This window comes from Onychomys torridus, chromosome 1, assembly GCF_903995425.1.
Source record: "Onychomys torridus chromosome 1, mOncTor1.1, whole genome shotgun sequence".
In the NCBI taxonomy this organism is placed as follows: Eukaryota; Metazoa; Chordata; class Mammalia; order Rodentia; family Cricetidae; genus Onychomys; species Onychomys torridus.
In genome coordinates, this window is record NC_050443.1 from 90475445 (window position 1) to 90490979 (window position 15535).

Below are 15535 nucleotides of genomic sequence, written 5' to 3' on the forward strand. Positions count from 1 at the left end.
CCTTGATTTTCCTCCATGATGGACTACAACCCAGGAGGTGAAATAAACCCTTTCCCCGCCAAGTTGCTTCTAGTTCTAGTCCTTTTCTGAACAGTAGGAAGTAAGTTGAGACACATGTACCCCTCATCAACATGTGTGTCACTCATCAGCATGCTTGGAGCTGAAAACAGACACCCCTGCCAGGATGCGGCATGACCAGCAAGCCTAGTACCCAGCCACTGGACCATGGTTTCTCCAGCTCAGTCTAAACTCTTGCTCCCTTTGAGTCAGATGTTCAGTCAGATTCTGTCAGTGTGGCAGGGGTGTGTGTGTGTGTGTGTGTGTGTGTGTGTGTTGTAGAGTGCCCACCTCAGAGCATAATAGCCATCCTCCTCCTCTAGGCATCTGTGAGTACTTGCAAAGTAACTGCCCCCACACACAGACACCTAGAGATGGGGACTGTTTCCTTATAGAAGGAGAGAGCTGGGAGAGTCATTGGCTTCTCTTCTCAATTCTGGCCACTCCCTCCTGCAACCCCCATATGTAATTCTGCCCTAATTGCCCAGGGTCTCTGGAGGCGCTAGAGTAGTAGGCTGTACAAGGGTAGCTGAAGGGGGCTCCATTTACACAGTCAGGAGAACTCATCCCATGCTGGGGTAGGACTTTCCAATGGTTCGGCTGCTTTGGGGTCACCCACACTCCTGTAGGTAACCCCTCACCCAGGTTCTGTAACTAAGTCTGATAAACTCATTGCCTCGCCCCCAAATTTAACTTCAGTGGAATTGTAGTTTGTTGGAAGTGCTCTGTAAGGAGGGGTAGATAACTTGTTTCTGTTTCACCAGGGAAAGAGCTGTGGAAACAGTATTTAACTCTTGTCTGGTGAGTTACCAAGGTGCCCTGTAAGTATGGGAAAGAGATAGGCAAACACAAAAGCCCAAGCCAGAACTTAGGACGAAGAAGCACACTAGCCAGCACTGAGTCTTTGAAACTGCCCTGTGTGACTCCAATGTTAGGCCAAAAGAGTCTGGAACTAACTCTGTTGCTTTTGGCTAGATAGAGGTTAGGATGAGTGTCTCGCAGGAGTCCATGGTTGTGCCTGCCTCACCTGTGTTTCTACATCTTCTCTTTTCATACAAACAATTACGATGCCAGACCCATGGATGCTTTGCAAGAATAAGCTGGGTCTCTGTCGTCTTGGACTTCCAGCTTTAGTTGAGTGTGGAGAGAGGGTTGAAGCCCGCAGATTCCTGCAGAAGTCTGTTGGGATCTGAGCCCATTTTGGTTCGTTGACTTCTTCATCAGCCAAGACACGAGAATGTTATCATTACAGGGACCTATGCAAGGGGTAGAGCAAGCGGACCCCAGCAGCAAGGTTGATGTGTGTGTGTGTGTGTGTGTGTGTGTGTGTGTGGTGTGTGTGTGTGTGTGTGTGTGTGTGTGTGTGTGTGTGTGTGTGTGTAGGGCAGGGGAGAAATGAAGGCTTCCAGGCTCCAGATAAGGCTTCATGTCCCCCTTGCAGGCACGTGTCCCTGCGTGCAGGCCTGGGCATCCTCGCAGCCGGGACAGCCCGGGGCGCGGGGCCCCAGGCGCAGCAGCTCCTTGCTGGGCGGAGGGCGGCGCGAGGGAGGGAGCGAGGGACGGGAAAGGCGAGCGAGCTGCCTCAAATGCCTGGAATAATTCCGCTTCCGTTTGGAAAGCCGCAGCCTCAGTCCCGCCGCCGCCCGCCGCGGCCGCCCAGCTCCAACTCCGCGTCCCGCCGCCATGGCCACCTCTCCGCAGAAGTCGCCCTCGGTCCCCAAATCTCCCACCCCCAAGTCGCCTCCGTCCCGCAAGAAGGATGACTCGTTCTTGGGGAAACTCGGAGGGACGCTGGCCCGGAGGAAGAAAGCCAAGGAAGGTAGGAACGGCCGAGGCCGCGAGCATTGCGGGGACCCGGGAGCCTGGGGGTGGGGGACCCCCTGGCAGTGCCGGGGCGCGCCTCGCACTGTCCCCGCGTCGCCTTCCGGGCCTCGGAAGGGACCAGTGTCCTCGCTGGGCTACACACGGATCCCAGGATTTGGACGACTGTGGTCCCAGAGCCCAGGCCCAGCCGGTCCCCTGCGCCCTCCGCTAGGCCGCTGTCCCCGCCCTCTGCGCGCCCGAGGGCTGGCATTTGCCAAGTTGCTGCTGGAAAGTTTTCTCCTGCTCCGTCACTCCCCGCTCTCAGCCTTCATTGGTCTCTGCAGCGCCGTCGTTTCCCGGGAGCCTTCGGGTCCCTCACTGCAGCGGCGCTGGCCTCCTTGGATCTCTCGTGGGTCCCCTGGGCTTGTGTGGACAGTGATGATTTGTATCAAATGCTTGTTGACTGAAAGAGTGAGGAACGCGCCGAGGTGGAGGGAAGAATAAACTGACTACACCTAAAGGGCCATGACCCTGCTGTGAACCCGGTCATTCCATTCCGAGCTTTTATTTAAAAAAGCAAACAAACAAAACAGCAGTAACAAAACCCCCAAACACTTTCTTTTTCCCACCATGGTGAATTGGAGCAATCTTGGTTTTTGGGTTTTTGTTGTTGTTGCTGTTGTTTCTTTCTTTCTTTGTTTCCAAAATAGTTTCTGTGTAAAATACTTTGTCCTGTAGGCAGAGTTTGCAACTCGCTTTTGGGTATGTAAAAGGAAGTGATGGTTCTCAAAAATCAACGTGGTGATATAACAGCTGTAGAATTAAAATGCTTTCTTTTTTGGCAGCACTAGTATTGAACCTAGAGGGCCTTGGGGCTACTGCGGGAGTACCACCCTCTTGTTGCTTGTCTTATGAGACACCAAGTCGCCCCGGCCAACCTTGAGCTTACTCTGTAGCCCAGGCAGGACCTTGTGGTCCTCCTTCCTCAGCTCCAAAGCAGTTGAGATTACAGGCCTGCCCTACCAGACCTGGTTTGCTGTTGATGGATTGTTCTTGTCTGTGGTACTGGAGGTTGGTTTTAGAGCCTCAGTGATGTTAGGCGAGTACTCCACCACTCTGTGGTATCCCAAGCCCCTGAGACTGATTAGTAGTAGTGGGTCTGAGGTAATGAACTAGGAAATGTCTCATGTTCTTAGTCTCCTGAAGTATGGAAGCTGCTTTGCTGTTTAAGTAGCCAACTCAATGCAAGAGCTAAGTGTTGTTTAGATTACAGGAAGAGTCTACAACTACACCCCGCAACCCCCGCAGTTAATGTTACAGCTAGCTCCCCCTTATCAATGAGGGAATTGCTCCAAGCTGCCCAGCGGAAGGCCAGAACTATGAGCTGTACTGAACATGATAGATAGTATGCTTCTTCCTATACATGTCTATGGTGAAGTTTAACCTGTATGTTAGGCACAGTCAGAGATGTTAACATGGCTGAGTTGGGATGGCTCAGTGGGTAAAGGCACTTGCCACCCCAGACTTGTGATTTGAATCCTACAATAAAGAACTGACTCTTCAAAGTTGCCCTCTGACCTGTGCCAGAATGCCCACATACATACATCATGCACACACACACAATAATGATAATAATAATAACAGATAGTACTTAGTATTGCAGACATTGCAATACTAGGACAGTCAGGCTGATACTTGAGCCAATAACAAAGATGGCTACTAAGTTACCGATGCCTAGTAGCATATATAATGTGGAGCCACAGGACTCCTACCCCAGGCAGGAAGGTGTAGAATGATGCAAATTTTCATCAGGCTAATCAGAATGTGTGATGTAAAACTTAGGAGTTATTTCTGGAATGTTCCATTTAGTATTTTGCAACCACAGTTGACCACAGATCTCTGATACCACAGAAGTGGAAATTGTGGACAAGTGTTTTGGTAAACCCTGATTAATGTGTAGTGGGTGACTGATCATGAGAACCTAGCTTAGGAAATCCTTTTTCTAGGTTGTATTCCTGGTATGGGTGGTCCATCCACCTGCTGATTGACAGTCAGAATTACTGAGGCTCCTAACTAGCCAGCAGTGTTCATCCCACTGTTACCAGTTATAAGAAAGGTTTGAATTAGCCTGGAGATGATCGGATTGTCCCTGCTACTCTCTTGGAGTCTGATGTGGCGTTGGCCATTTTGGAATAGATTGTAGTACTTTCTGGAGTCTAATCTTCAGTATCCGCTGTCCCTGCAGCTGGTCCTCGGAGACATGATCTTAAGGCTCTTTGGCATCCTGTCCTCTCTGTTCATCAGAGCCCTGAGGAAACAGAAGGTCAGCTTGGATGGGATTTTGAAAATAATTGATGAAGGAGTGTGGGGAGAGACTGAAGTCTGGAGGGAGTGAAGCTCTGTGGGAATGTGTGTTGTTTGACATGAGCCAGGCATGTCAAGGACTAAGGCCTTGGACCTCTGGGAAGTTGGCAAAGATTTTCCCGTAGATCAGGCTGAGAACAATGGCCAGCCTTCTGGTGTGAGTGCAAACATTGACAGTGTGCACAAGAATGAGCATTATGAACGATTGACCGCTGTGTTCAAAACACCTGCAGCTTCCTCCTCCCGGATGTTTAATCCGGAGACGGCTCATCTGCAGACACCTCCTACCTAGCCTGGCTAACCCCTCCTCCTGTGCTATCCATGATAAACTTGCTGACGTTCCGAGTTACTCCACAGTTGGTACCACTCCACCAGCGTGTGCACGGCCCACCTGACCCCAGCTTTTCTGTACGTGTGTCTGTTCTTTCCTCATTCCCTGTCAGCTTTCTGTGACCCAAGCAGCATGTGCTGCAGTGAAAGTTATTTACAGAGCCATGGGCAAGGTCATGAGAACCAAGACAGGATGCTGCAGTAGCAGGCATGTCCAGCCTTTCTATGTTGTGACATGATGGCCCCTGTAACATTGATGAGTGAAAGCCACCCAATTGAGTTATCCCTTCCCCCCCAAAAAATTGTCATAGAGGTCTTCATAACGTTTTATGTGGGCTTATGGTTTTGCATTAGGCCACACTGGTAGCCTTCCTTGGCTGTGGGTAGACTATGACCCACAAGCTCTCAGCTGTAGTGGCTTCGGGCTGGGTCTTGCTCTGTGTCATGTGTGATTCACAACTCTGTGCTGTGAGGAATCTGCCTTCTATTTCCCTCTCATTCTTCATGACTCCTCAGAATCAGTGCATTGATATGCTTTCAAACCATCCTATAAGGCTTCAGCATGGGTTTCCCATGGGGCCAAGAACCACCCCTCATCATTTGATAACCGGCTTGCTCTGTCCCACTGTAGGACACAAAGATTGGAAAGGTATGATGTGTGTTAGAATATTTAGGTCAATAGTTTCTATAAAACGTGTCTTCCTCAGGATACTTACTACATACATCATTGACTAAGTCTCATGTAGAAGGTATCAGGTAAATTTCCACATTTGTGTTTTATTGTTTTCCTTTGGCAGGACTGGAGAGCAAACCTCAGGTCTCCTGCATTCAAGGCAAGCATTCTATCACCAAGCTACAACCCCAGTTTAGATGTTTGGTTTTTTTTTTTGAGACGTGTTCTTATGTAGCTTGGGCTGGCCTTGTACTCCCTCTATAGCTGAGGATGACTTTGAACTCCTGATCCTGCTGCCTCTACCTCCCAAGTTCTGGGATTTTAGGAGTGTACCACAATACTCAGCCACTCATGTATTTTTTTCATAAGAAAAATGAAACAGACAAGGGGCTGGAGAGATGGTTTGGTGATTAAGAGCACTGGCTGCTCTTTCAGAGGACCAGGGTTCAATTCCTAACATCGAGAGCAGGTCACAACCATCTGTAACTCTAGTCCCAGGGGATCTAAATGCCCTCTTTCTGGCTTCTGCAAGCACCAGGCACACATGTGGTACACAGACATACATGTGCGGGGGAGGGGGGATACCCATACACATTTTAAAAAATTTAAAAACACACAAAAAACCACTGTTAGATGAACAAGAGAGGCTAGGAGTTAAAAATGTCTTTCATAGCCTATAGTGTTATGTTTGACTTCTGCCCTGTCCTGTTTTAATGTCTATGACATAGGACAAGTTCCTTAAACTATCTAAGTCTCTCTTTCGTCATCTTTGATGGGAGACTCAAATTCCTTTTAGTTAGTTGTTAGTTAGTTTTGCAGTGTTGTGACCAACCCCAGGACCTTGTATGTGTGAGACCAGTGCTTTACCATGGTCTCCCAGGGCCGCACTTCCTCCTGGACGTTGGGGAGTTTAGAGAGGCTATGTCGTATGCACCATAAGGCACAAATAGTGGCTACTGAAACTGACAACTTACTTTTAAAGAGTCTTTGAAACTTGAAATGGTCTTTATTGTGGGCTGTAGAACCTTCTGTAGCTGCTGTAGGTAGCTAGTGACCATCTGAAGCTCATATGGCAGGCACTATGTTGGACTTTGTAGGAAAGGCTAAGTGGCCTTTCTTGGCAAGTCCGATTCTGTTCCCAAGATGTTACATGTGAGCTTTCGACTTGGTCCTGTGCTCAGGAATTGTAACTCAGCTAGCTTCTTTTTGCTGTGGGGATCTAATGAGTTTCCAGTCCCATGCCATCATGAGACTAGGGCCTCTGCTGGGGGCGGGGAGGGGGACCAGGAAGGTTTGGGAAGGTTCACACAGAAGAGCTTGGCTTCCCTTCTGTCTGCATAGCTATCATTCGTAATAGTAAGCGACTGAGGAACACATTTGGAAGCAGGGAGATGAGCCGGAAGGCCCCTAGAGTGACCCAGGTGACAGACAGTGGGGTCTGACCCAGAGTAGCAGCAATGGGGGTGTGTGTTGAGAGTTGAATCCTGGGTGTTGTCTAAAGGTACAGTGAGAGGGAGTTATTGAGAGGCTGGATGAAAGATGAGAGTCAAATGAAGGCACCAGGGCTCATCGGTCTAAACAGCTGCAAGATGAGTTGATTTGAAGGTGGTGGAGAATCCTGCAGATCCACCTGCTTTGGGAAGGAGGAGAAGGTTCTGGGCTTTGGTCTTGTCCAGGTAATGGTTCCTGATGTACTTCCTTGGAGAGATGTTGGGTTTGGGTTTGTTCTGAGTCAAGTGGAGGGTCTAGGTGGAGATGCATCCATGTGTATTTCAATCCATGAGGTCGAATGAGATCGTCGTTATAAAATAGAAGAGGGCCAAGGACTGAGGCCTACGGGTTCCTCAAACTCCGAAGCTGGGAGACAAGGAACCAGAGAGAGACAGAAGAAGCCAGGAGCGGTAAGAGGGAAGGAAGCTGGGCTAATATAGAATCCCGAGACCAACAGAGAACCAGTTTTATAATTCAGGTGACTTCCTGGGCCAAGGGTTCCTATTCTGATTCTGTTCCTGCCTCTGCCTAGGCTCCTGGAGACGGTCAATATTGTCCAGCTTGAATCATTAAATCATCTCCCGTACCTTGTTCTCTCTGAATTTGTTCCTGGTGTCTCTCCACTTTTCAGATCCCTTCTCTAGGTGCTCTTCTGCTCAGTAGTTCTTCCTGCCTCCCTGGACACCCTACCCCCAACCCCAGCGTGCACACACACACACACACACACACACACACACTCACACTTGCTCCCTCACCTATCATCTGCCCATGATGATTCTCACATATCTCAAATCTTGATCTTTCACCCATATTCCTAATACATCTTCCCACTGCCTTTTGGATCTTTCATGGAATCCCAGCTTTACATTGCTGTCAGTGGAATTATTTGTTCTCCTTGTCACCAATTTGGGTCCCTTCTTTCATCATCGATCAGCCACCTAAACTGCAGTGTGTCAGGCCCTTCCTTTTTTTTTTTTTTTTAATTTATTTTATGAGCATTGATGTGAAGGTGTCAGATCCCTTGGAACAGGAGTTACAAACAGTTGTGAGCTGCCATGTGGGTGCTGGGAATTGAACCCAGGTCCTCTGGAAGTAACTACCGAACCATCCATCTCTCCAGCTCCCATGTCAGGGGCTTTCTATTTTAGAAGTCAGTGACTTTTTTAAAGGGCCAGACAGTAAATATTTGACACTGAATCTGAAGTTTACAAAGTTTTCACCTTTTTTTTAGCCATTTAAAAAATATCAAGTGCTTTCCCAACATTGGGGCTGTGTAGAATAGGTAGCAAGCTGTGTGGGGGCGTGGGCAATGGTTAGCCCAGGTCCAGCCGTCTCTCATCTAGCCCCACTGACTCCACTTTCTAAACACCATGACTTTCTCTCAGGCTAAGTCCCGTCTTCGTTTAGGCTAGTTGTTTATTTTTAAAAATCTCCCCCTCCTTTTTTTTTAAAGTATTGCAGTATATACCCATCTAGTCTATCTCTGGGCCATTTTTCTTCTTTCTTTATCTTTTGGCCAATATATTGCTTTGTTTTAGTTTGGTTTTGATTTTTGAAACAGGGCTCATAAGTTTAGGTGATCCTCCTGTCTCTGCCTACCAAATGCAGGGATTGTAGGTGTGGGGCTTTGTGCCTGAAAATATGTTGTCTAATTTGTTCCCCCAAAAGCTATTCATTTGTGTGTGTGTGTGTGTGTGTGTGTGTGTGTGTGTGTGTGAGTGTTTTGTCTGCATGAATGTGTGTGCACCATGTACGTGTACATGCCTGGCTCCCCTTGACTTACAGGTGCTTGTGAGCACTCCTTGTGAGTGCTGGGAACCAAACCTGGGTACTCTGGAAATGGGGCCAGGCTCCTAATCACTGAGCTATCTCACTAGCACTGAAGTTTGGGGTTTTGTTTATTTATTGTTGGTTTACCTTTTTTTTTCTTTTTTCTTTTAAACTGCCTATGTAGACCAGGCTGGCCTTGAACTCACAGAGATCTTCCTGTCTCTGCCTCCCAAGTACTGGGATTAAAAGCGTGTGCCACCACACCTGGGGGGAGTGAAAATGGCTAATTTTCTTCAAAGCAATAACCATCGCCTGGCTTTGTTGTTTTACTTTTAAATGTAAAGGGAACTTCTCCCCAGGACAGATTTTTCTGCATTCCAAGCTTCATTTGTTTCCCTTTTAAGAAATCTCCATTTTCATCACAGGATAGACCCTTTGTTCCCTAAACACATCCTGCGCCTTCTTGTGTTCTTGCCTTTGGGTTGGAGAGGTGGCTCAGCCATAAAGACTAGGCTCCCAGTGAAGATGCTGCAGTTCTTCTATCCTGTTCATGTACTATTTTTCAAGACAGGCTTTCTCTGTGTAGTATTGGTGCCAGTCCTGGGACTTGCTCTGTAGCCCAGGCTGGCCTCGAACTCACAGAGATCTGCCTTCCTCTGCCTCCTGAGTGCTGGGATTAAAGGCGTGCCGCCCAGCTTATTTGACATTTCTAAAAAGACCTTCTCTATTCAATAAACTCTTGTTTATTCATTATGACCCAGCACCCTGTAGACCAGCATGGTTAGCATTTGGTGGGTGGGGCAAGAGGACCAGATATTCAAGGTCATCCTCTGCTACTTAGCAGGTGCAACATTGTCCTGGGCTGTATGAAAACAAACCACACAAATCCAGATGATCTCCTTCTGCCTGTCTGAAGACAGTGGAATGCTTCCCCATGCATCAGAGCCTCTCAGCCTGCCACTCTACTGTGACACTAGGGACATTGCGTTTCAGCCCTCAGTGTCTGTTCATGGAACCCACTTTGGGGAGGCTTCTCTCTGTAGCCCTGTGTAATATTTAACACACATCAGTAGTGGGGGTTTTTGGGGGATGGATTTCCTCATATTTACCTTGGTGAAAATTGCCCTCACTGACTGGTTATATAATTATAGTCAAATTGCTTTCTTTCTGGTGGCGTTTGCCGATTTCTAAAATTAGGGGATTAGGCTGAGTAACCTCTGGGGGCCTCGCAGCCCTTCTGATTTCTGAGGTCTGATTTCACCAGGCTTCTCTCAAACTCCATTTTATTGTCTGCATGGGGTGGTCTGGGAATTACATCACCTCAAAGACTCTTTCTTTCCTTTGCTAATGAAGGCACCTCTGTTTCAGGAGGAGGAGATGGAGACCTGGATAAGTGGGCTCCAGCCCAAGGACACCTCCATATTAGGGATTGTTCTTGACTCCTGGAATATCTTTATTTGGCTAACAAGTGCAGTTCATAATTACGTTTCAGCCATTTGTACTGGAAAAGAGACGGAGTCCTCCCATGGACATTGGCGAGCCTCTAAAACCTCTACTAACTGTTGTGGGTAAATGAGCAACATTTGAGGAGAGCTGCACAGCAAATTCAATATTAAATTACTTTAAAACGTAATAATAAAGTACTTTTAAAACCAGGTGTAAACTTGTGAGCAGTTTCAGTATGTCATGAAGCCTGAAACCAGTGAGAAATCCAGGTGAGGACTTTACCTAAGGGCCAGAACCCTGGATACGGACCTTCCTTAGCCTGGGCCTTGGGCCTCACCTGTCCTCTGTTTCCTCTGCAGATACCATGCAGGCAGGATTTGTGTGTATTCTGATCATATTTATATCCCAGTTATCTGTTATTAGCACAGCACACTTAACACCCACTCCATGAAGTCTGTCTTAACTGTATTGGACCATCAATGAGCATCTTCTTTATATCAAGGAAGTCCTAGGCTCACCCCAAATTATCTTTTAATCTTGGGTGACTTTTCTGGTCCCTGGATTCCACCTAGACCTCAACTTTTGGGGTGCATGTGAATGTGTTTAGGTTGTGCAAATGCCTCCTCTCCCTCTCCCTGGGAATATATCTCTCTGTGAGAAGACATTCTTGGTAAGACCTATTATTTGGCGGACCTCTAAAAGCAGATCAAGTCCTAGAATATGTGGGTACTGACTGCATAGGGAGTCGGGTGGGGGAGGTGGTGTGGGGCAGCTTCCTCTGCTCAAGTGGCTCTGTACACGTTCATGTCCACGTGCTTAAATGAAGGACTGAGGTGAAGTTGCTCGCTGGCCAAGGCTAGAGGGTGGGGAGCAGTAAGATGTAGGCAGACCAGACCTCTCGGAGATTCGGAATTATTTCACTCCAATCTGTCCTTCCTCTCACCTCCTGTATCCTTTCTTACCTGTCTCAACATCTCCCACCCCAAAGGGCAGAGTTTAAGGAACTATGAATGAACCAGAAGCAGGGCCCCCTCAGCGAGAGTCCTGCCTATCAATCAATCATGACAGCTACTTAGGTGGTGTGGCACCAGCCTGTAATCCCAGCTACCTGGGAGGTGAGTCAGGAAATTCTCAAGTTCAAGTACTGCCTATGGTGCTTTGAGAGACCAGTCTCAAAATGAAACAGTAAGACCAGATGTGGTGGCTTTGTTCAAGGCTAGCCTGGTCTACAGTGCCAGTTCCAGGACAGTCAGGACTACACAGAGAAACCCTGTGTCAACAAACAAAAAACAACAAGGAGCTGACTAACAGGCCCAGACAAACAACAACAAAACCCATAGGTGTCTGGAGACCATGGGACAGCTTGGAGTGTTGTTACCCAGGCACCAATCACTGCCTTTTGAGATAGTGTCTCTCATTGGCCTAGAACTTGCCAAGTAGGCTAGCCTAGCTGGCCAGTGAGCCCTATGGTCCATCTGTCTCCATTTCTAGGCTAAGGCTAGGATGATGAGCCCACACTATCACATCATTTTGGCTTTTATGATCTATGTGGGTTCTGGGGATTGAACTCAGGTCTTTGTGCTTGCAAGAAAGTATTTTACTGACTGAGCCATCTCAGCTTCCTTCCTTTGACAAGTGGATTGTGGCAAGTGTTCTTCACCTGTGACAGGGGTCAATCATCAGATGTCTCACACCTGCTGTGGACTGAGCCCGCTGGAGCACATGTCCATCACACCCCACACCTCAGGGAGTGTTTCTGCGAGTTACCTGGTAGCAGATGTGACCAGAGCATTTATTTCATCTATGATTCACACGCTGTTCCCTTCAGCCATTTCTGTGCCTCTGTTAACACCCACTGTTATCTTCTGTGCTGTGGCGGCGAGCACAGGCCAGCTCTCAGCAGTCAGGAACAAAGCTCTGCACAAATGAGCTCCTGGGGGTGACTGTGTTAGGTGAGCAGGGGCTGCTTCCCCCATGGTGTGAAGCCAGGTTGTGGGTCCCCCATGACTGAGGTGGCTCAGCACAGTGCTCTATGATCCTCTCTCTTCCGACACCTTCATTGGTAGAATCTAAAATCTGCTAGTTCCATTGATTCCTTGATTCAGGACAGTGGTTCTGCAGGCAACTTTTGCCCTGGCTAGCATGGCATTGGGGGCTGCAGGCAGTCTGATGAGGAAGTGGCAGGCAAGGGGAAACCAGGAAGGCTTTGTAGTCCCATGCTCAAATTTAGGGGTCATGGCACACACACACCAAGATAGTTGAGGCAGGCACCAAGGCAGCAGGTGTGGGCATTCTGTAGAGAATTCTTCAAGTCCATCAAGTGCCTTAGTTCTTCTGTTATTATCTTTCTTGTTGATGTAACAAAATGCCTGGTGAAAGCAAGGGGTGAAGGAAGGAAGAAAGGGAGAGAGGGAGGGTGGGTTAATTTTGGCTCACAGTTTGAGGGCACGTTCATGGGGGAGAGGGCACGGCAGCAGGAGTGAGTCAGCTGTCAATATCACAGTATCAGTCAGAAAGCAGAGAGAGTCTGGTACCTTCTGCCTTCTTTGTATTCGATCTTGGCCCCCCTCTCCCCCCTCCCACCCACTCACCCCCGCGATGGTGCCACCCACAGCCAGGATGGGTCTTTCCTGCTCTGCAGAACCTTTCTTGACATATCTTCATAGATACACTCAGAGGTGTGTTTCCATGGTGATCCTAAATCCAGTTAAGTTGACAATCAAGATTAACCATCACAGTCTTGAATCAGAGAGAGTTATGGGAATTTAGGGCACAGTCTCAGATGCGTGGTCCTGGGAACAAAGGCCAGCAGGCTTCTGCAGGCAGATTAGGCTCCTCACCGAGTAAATAATGGGCTTGAGCTGTTGACACTACTATAGAATCACACCTTTACTGGCTCCAGGAAGCCAAGAGGGTGCTCGCAGAGGAACCCTGCTTCTTGCCCAATTCACCCCACATCCCCATACCTCAGGCTTGGAAATAATAAACACTCCTCTCTGCTGGAAGGAATCTTCCTATTAAACACACCACACACACACACACACACACACACACACACACACACACACACACACACACACACACACCCTTCCTGGCTCTCAGCCCTGGTGGAGTAGACCTGCAGATGACAGGTAGTTAATAGTGACAGCTGGGAGAAGCCTGGGCAGCAGGAGCTGACAGTTTTGAGGCTGTTTGCAAAACACAGGGGGAGGGTAACCCAGTTCTAATGCAAAGCAAGTCTGAGGGTGCAGCCCTGTGCAGGGAGCTGCAGCTGCGGCTGGGCTCAAGGTTACAAGGCTTCACCGTGGGCTCGGTTGCCCCTTCCAGCACTTGCCTGCCCCTTCCAGCGCTTGCCGAGTCTCCCAGAGGAAGAACAATGCTTCACCTGCTTTTCCTCCCTGCCTGTCATTATGGTAAATTGCACGGCTCCCTGATGACTCTGGAGAGGAAGATTGATTTGTTCCTTCTGATTGTCACTGTGCTAATGTGACAGGGTGATGGGCACCCAGATTCACGCCTAGTAATGGCTCTGCCCGAGGTGGATGTTAACACAATCGGGGACCTGACACTTCAATAAATCGGGACATTCTACCACAGGGGTCAAAGTTCAGGATCGCTTAAATTGGTGTTGAAGCAGGTGGGGAAGAGGAGTCCAGGGGCCATGAATTTCATGGTTGGCAATTGACTTTCAGTTAGGAAGGCCTGATTGTCAGCTTTTCCAATGCTATGACATCAATTGAAGTAATTTGAGCTCCTGGCTACCTAGCCCTTTCAGGATTCTGGGTTCTGGGAATTGTGATTCATAGTGTTCTTGTATGAAAAAAACCAAAAAACAAAATCTAACAACACTGCCTGTACCTCTGGGGTTGGAAGATTGTGTTTGCTGGGCATGAGGGGGGAGTGTGAACAACAGATTCATCTGCCTGGTGTGTGGTACCTCGCAAGCTACACTTCTTGCCCAGACCTCTCAGCTTTGGGCCTCTTGTCTTAACTTGCAGGCTCATTAGCATATGTATCACGATGCTGTCACACAGTAGTAACTTGTCTTCACACAGCTTCTCAGGAGGTGGGAATGCATGTTTCAGGTTTCTGATGGAAGTTCAGAGGCAGAGGAAAGACCATCTGGTCCCTAGAGAGGGGTAGTAATTCTTGTAAGTCTATGCTGAGATATAGAACCCATCTTTAAATGGTATCATTCTGGAGTGTGTCCACTGTTGTACAATTATTGCTGTGAGTTACAAATGATCTCTATCACCTTTTAAAAAATTCCTATACCTTACCTACTTCCCCAATCTACTATTTGTTTCCATGGATTGGCGTGTTGCCCTGGATAGCTTTAAGATCAACTTGACAGAGCCTCCATTGAGGAATCGCCTAGATCAGATTGGCCTATGGGCATGACTGTGGAGGACTGTCTTGATTGTTAATTGTTGTAGGAAGGCCCAGCCCACCATGGACAGCATCATCCCCTAGATGGGCAACCCTGACTATATAAGAAAACAGCAAGCTAAGTATAACAGCCTGCAAGGCAGCTAGTAAGCACCATCTCCATAGCTACTGTTTACTTCAGTTGTGAAGCGAGTTCCTTTGGTCAAGGTGCTGTGTGGAATAGCAAGAAGGCTTGCCTTCAGGTTTCTGCCTTGACTTCTCTCTCTCTCTCTCTCTCTCTCTCTCTCTCTCTCTCTCTCTCTCTCTCAAAGATTTATTTATTTATCATGTATACAGAAGAGGGTGCCAGATCTCATTACAGATGGTTGTGAGCCACCTTGTAGGTTCTGGGAATTGAACTCAGGACCTCTGGAGGGGTAGATGGTGCTCTTAACCTCTGAGCCATCTCTCCAGCCCTGCTTTGACTTCTCTTAGGTGATGTACTGGGACCTGGAAGTGTAAGCCAAAAAAACCCTTCCTCCCCGGAATTTTGGTCATAGCATTTGATCACAACAACAGAAAGAAACTAGGACTCCTGTTCTAGACATCACTTCTAAGTGGGGCTGTACAACGTGATTTTCTGTGTCTGATCCCTTAGCAGAATCTCGTCAAGGTGCCCACACATCAGCATGTACCAGGATTTCACTTCTTTTTGTAGCTGGAAAATATTCTTTTGGGTAGATGTACTTACTCATCAGCTGATGGACACGAGTTATTTTCATTTTTTTTACCTATTACAAATTAGCACTGTGAATTTTCACATGTAAGCATTTATGTGACTATGTGTTTTCATTCCCCTTGGAGAGATATGGCTGGGCTATATAGTAATTGCCATGTTTGATATTTGGAGGAATGGCCAAACTTTTCAAAGTTAGCTATACCAGAGTTGGGGAGGTTGCTCAGTGGTTAAAGTGCTTGCCATACAGTCAAGGGAACTAGTGTTTGGACCCCTACAACCTCCATAAATGCCAGATGGGCATGGCAGTTCACCTGTAGGTTCAGCCTTTGAAGGGGAAGTGGAATCCCTGAGTAAGCTGGCTGGTGAGACTAGCCAGAACAGCTAGTCCCAGGGTTGCTGGAGAGACTCTGCCTCAAAGAACATGGTGGAGGAGTGACAGAGGTCCCAACATTACCCTCCAGTCTCCTCACATTGACACATGTGTGAATGTGCAC

The 15535-nt window shown here is 47.9% G+C and overlaps 1 protein-coding gene across 2 annotated transcripts in view; it reads left to right on the forward strand.

Moving 5' to 3' along the window:
- The first annotated feature begins 1523 nt into the window (after positions 1-1523).
- Positions 1524-15535, forward strand: part of Parva (parvin alpha) — a 160073-nt gene continuing 146061 nt past the window's right edge. Inside the window, exon 1 of one of the 2 annotated variants that reach the window (XM_036195947.1) lies at positions 1524-1876. In XM_036195947.1, coding sequence (XP_036051840.1) covers positions 1741-1876 — 136 coding nt within the window. In that variant the 5' untranslated portion in view covers positions 1524-1740. The remainder of the gene's footprint in view (positions 1877-15535) is intronic. The other variant, XM_036195938.1, reaches the window with a different exon arrangement.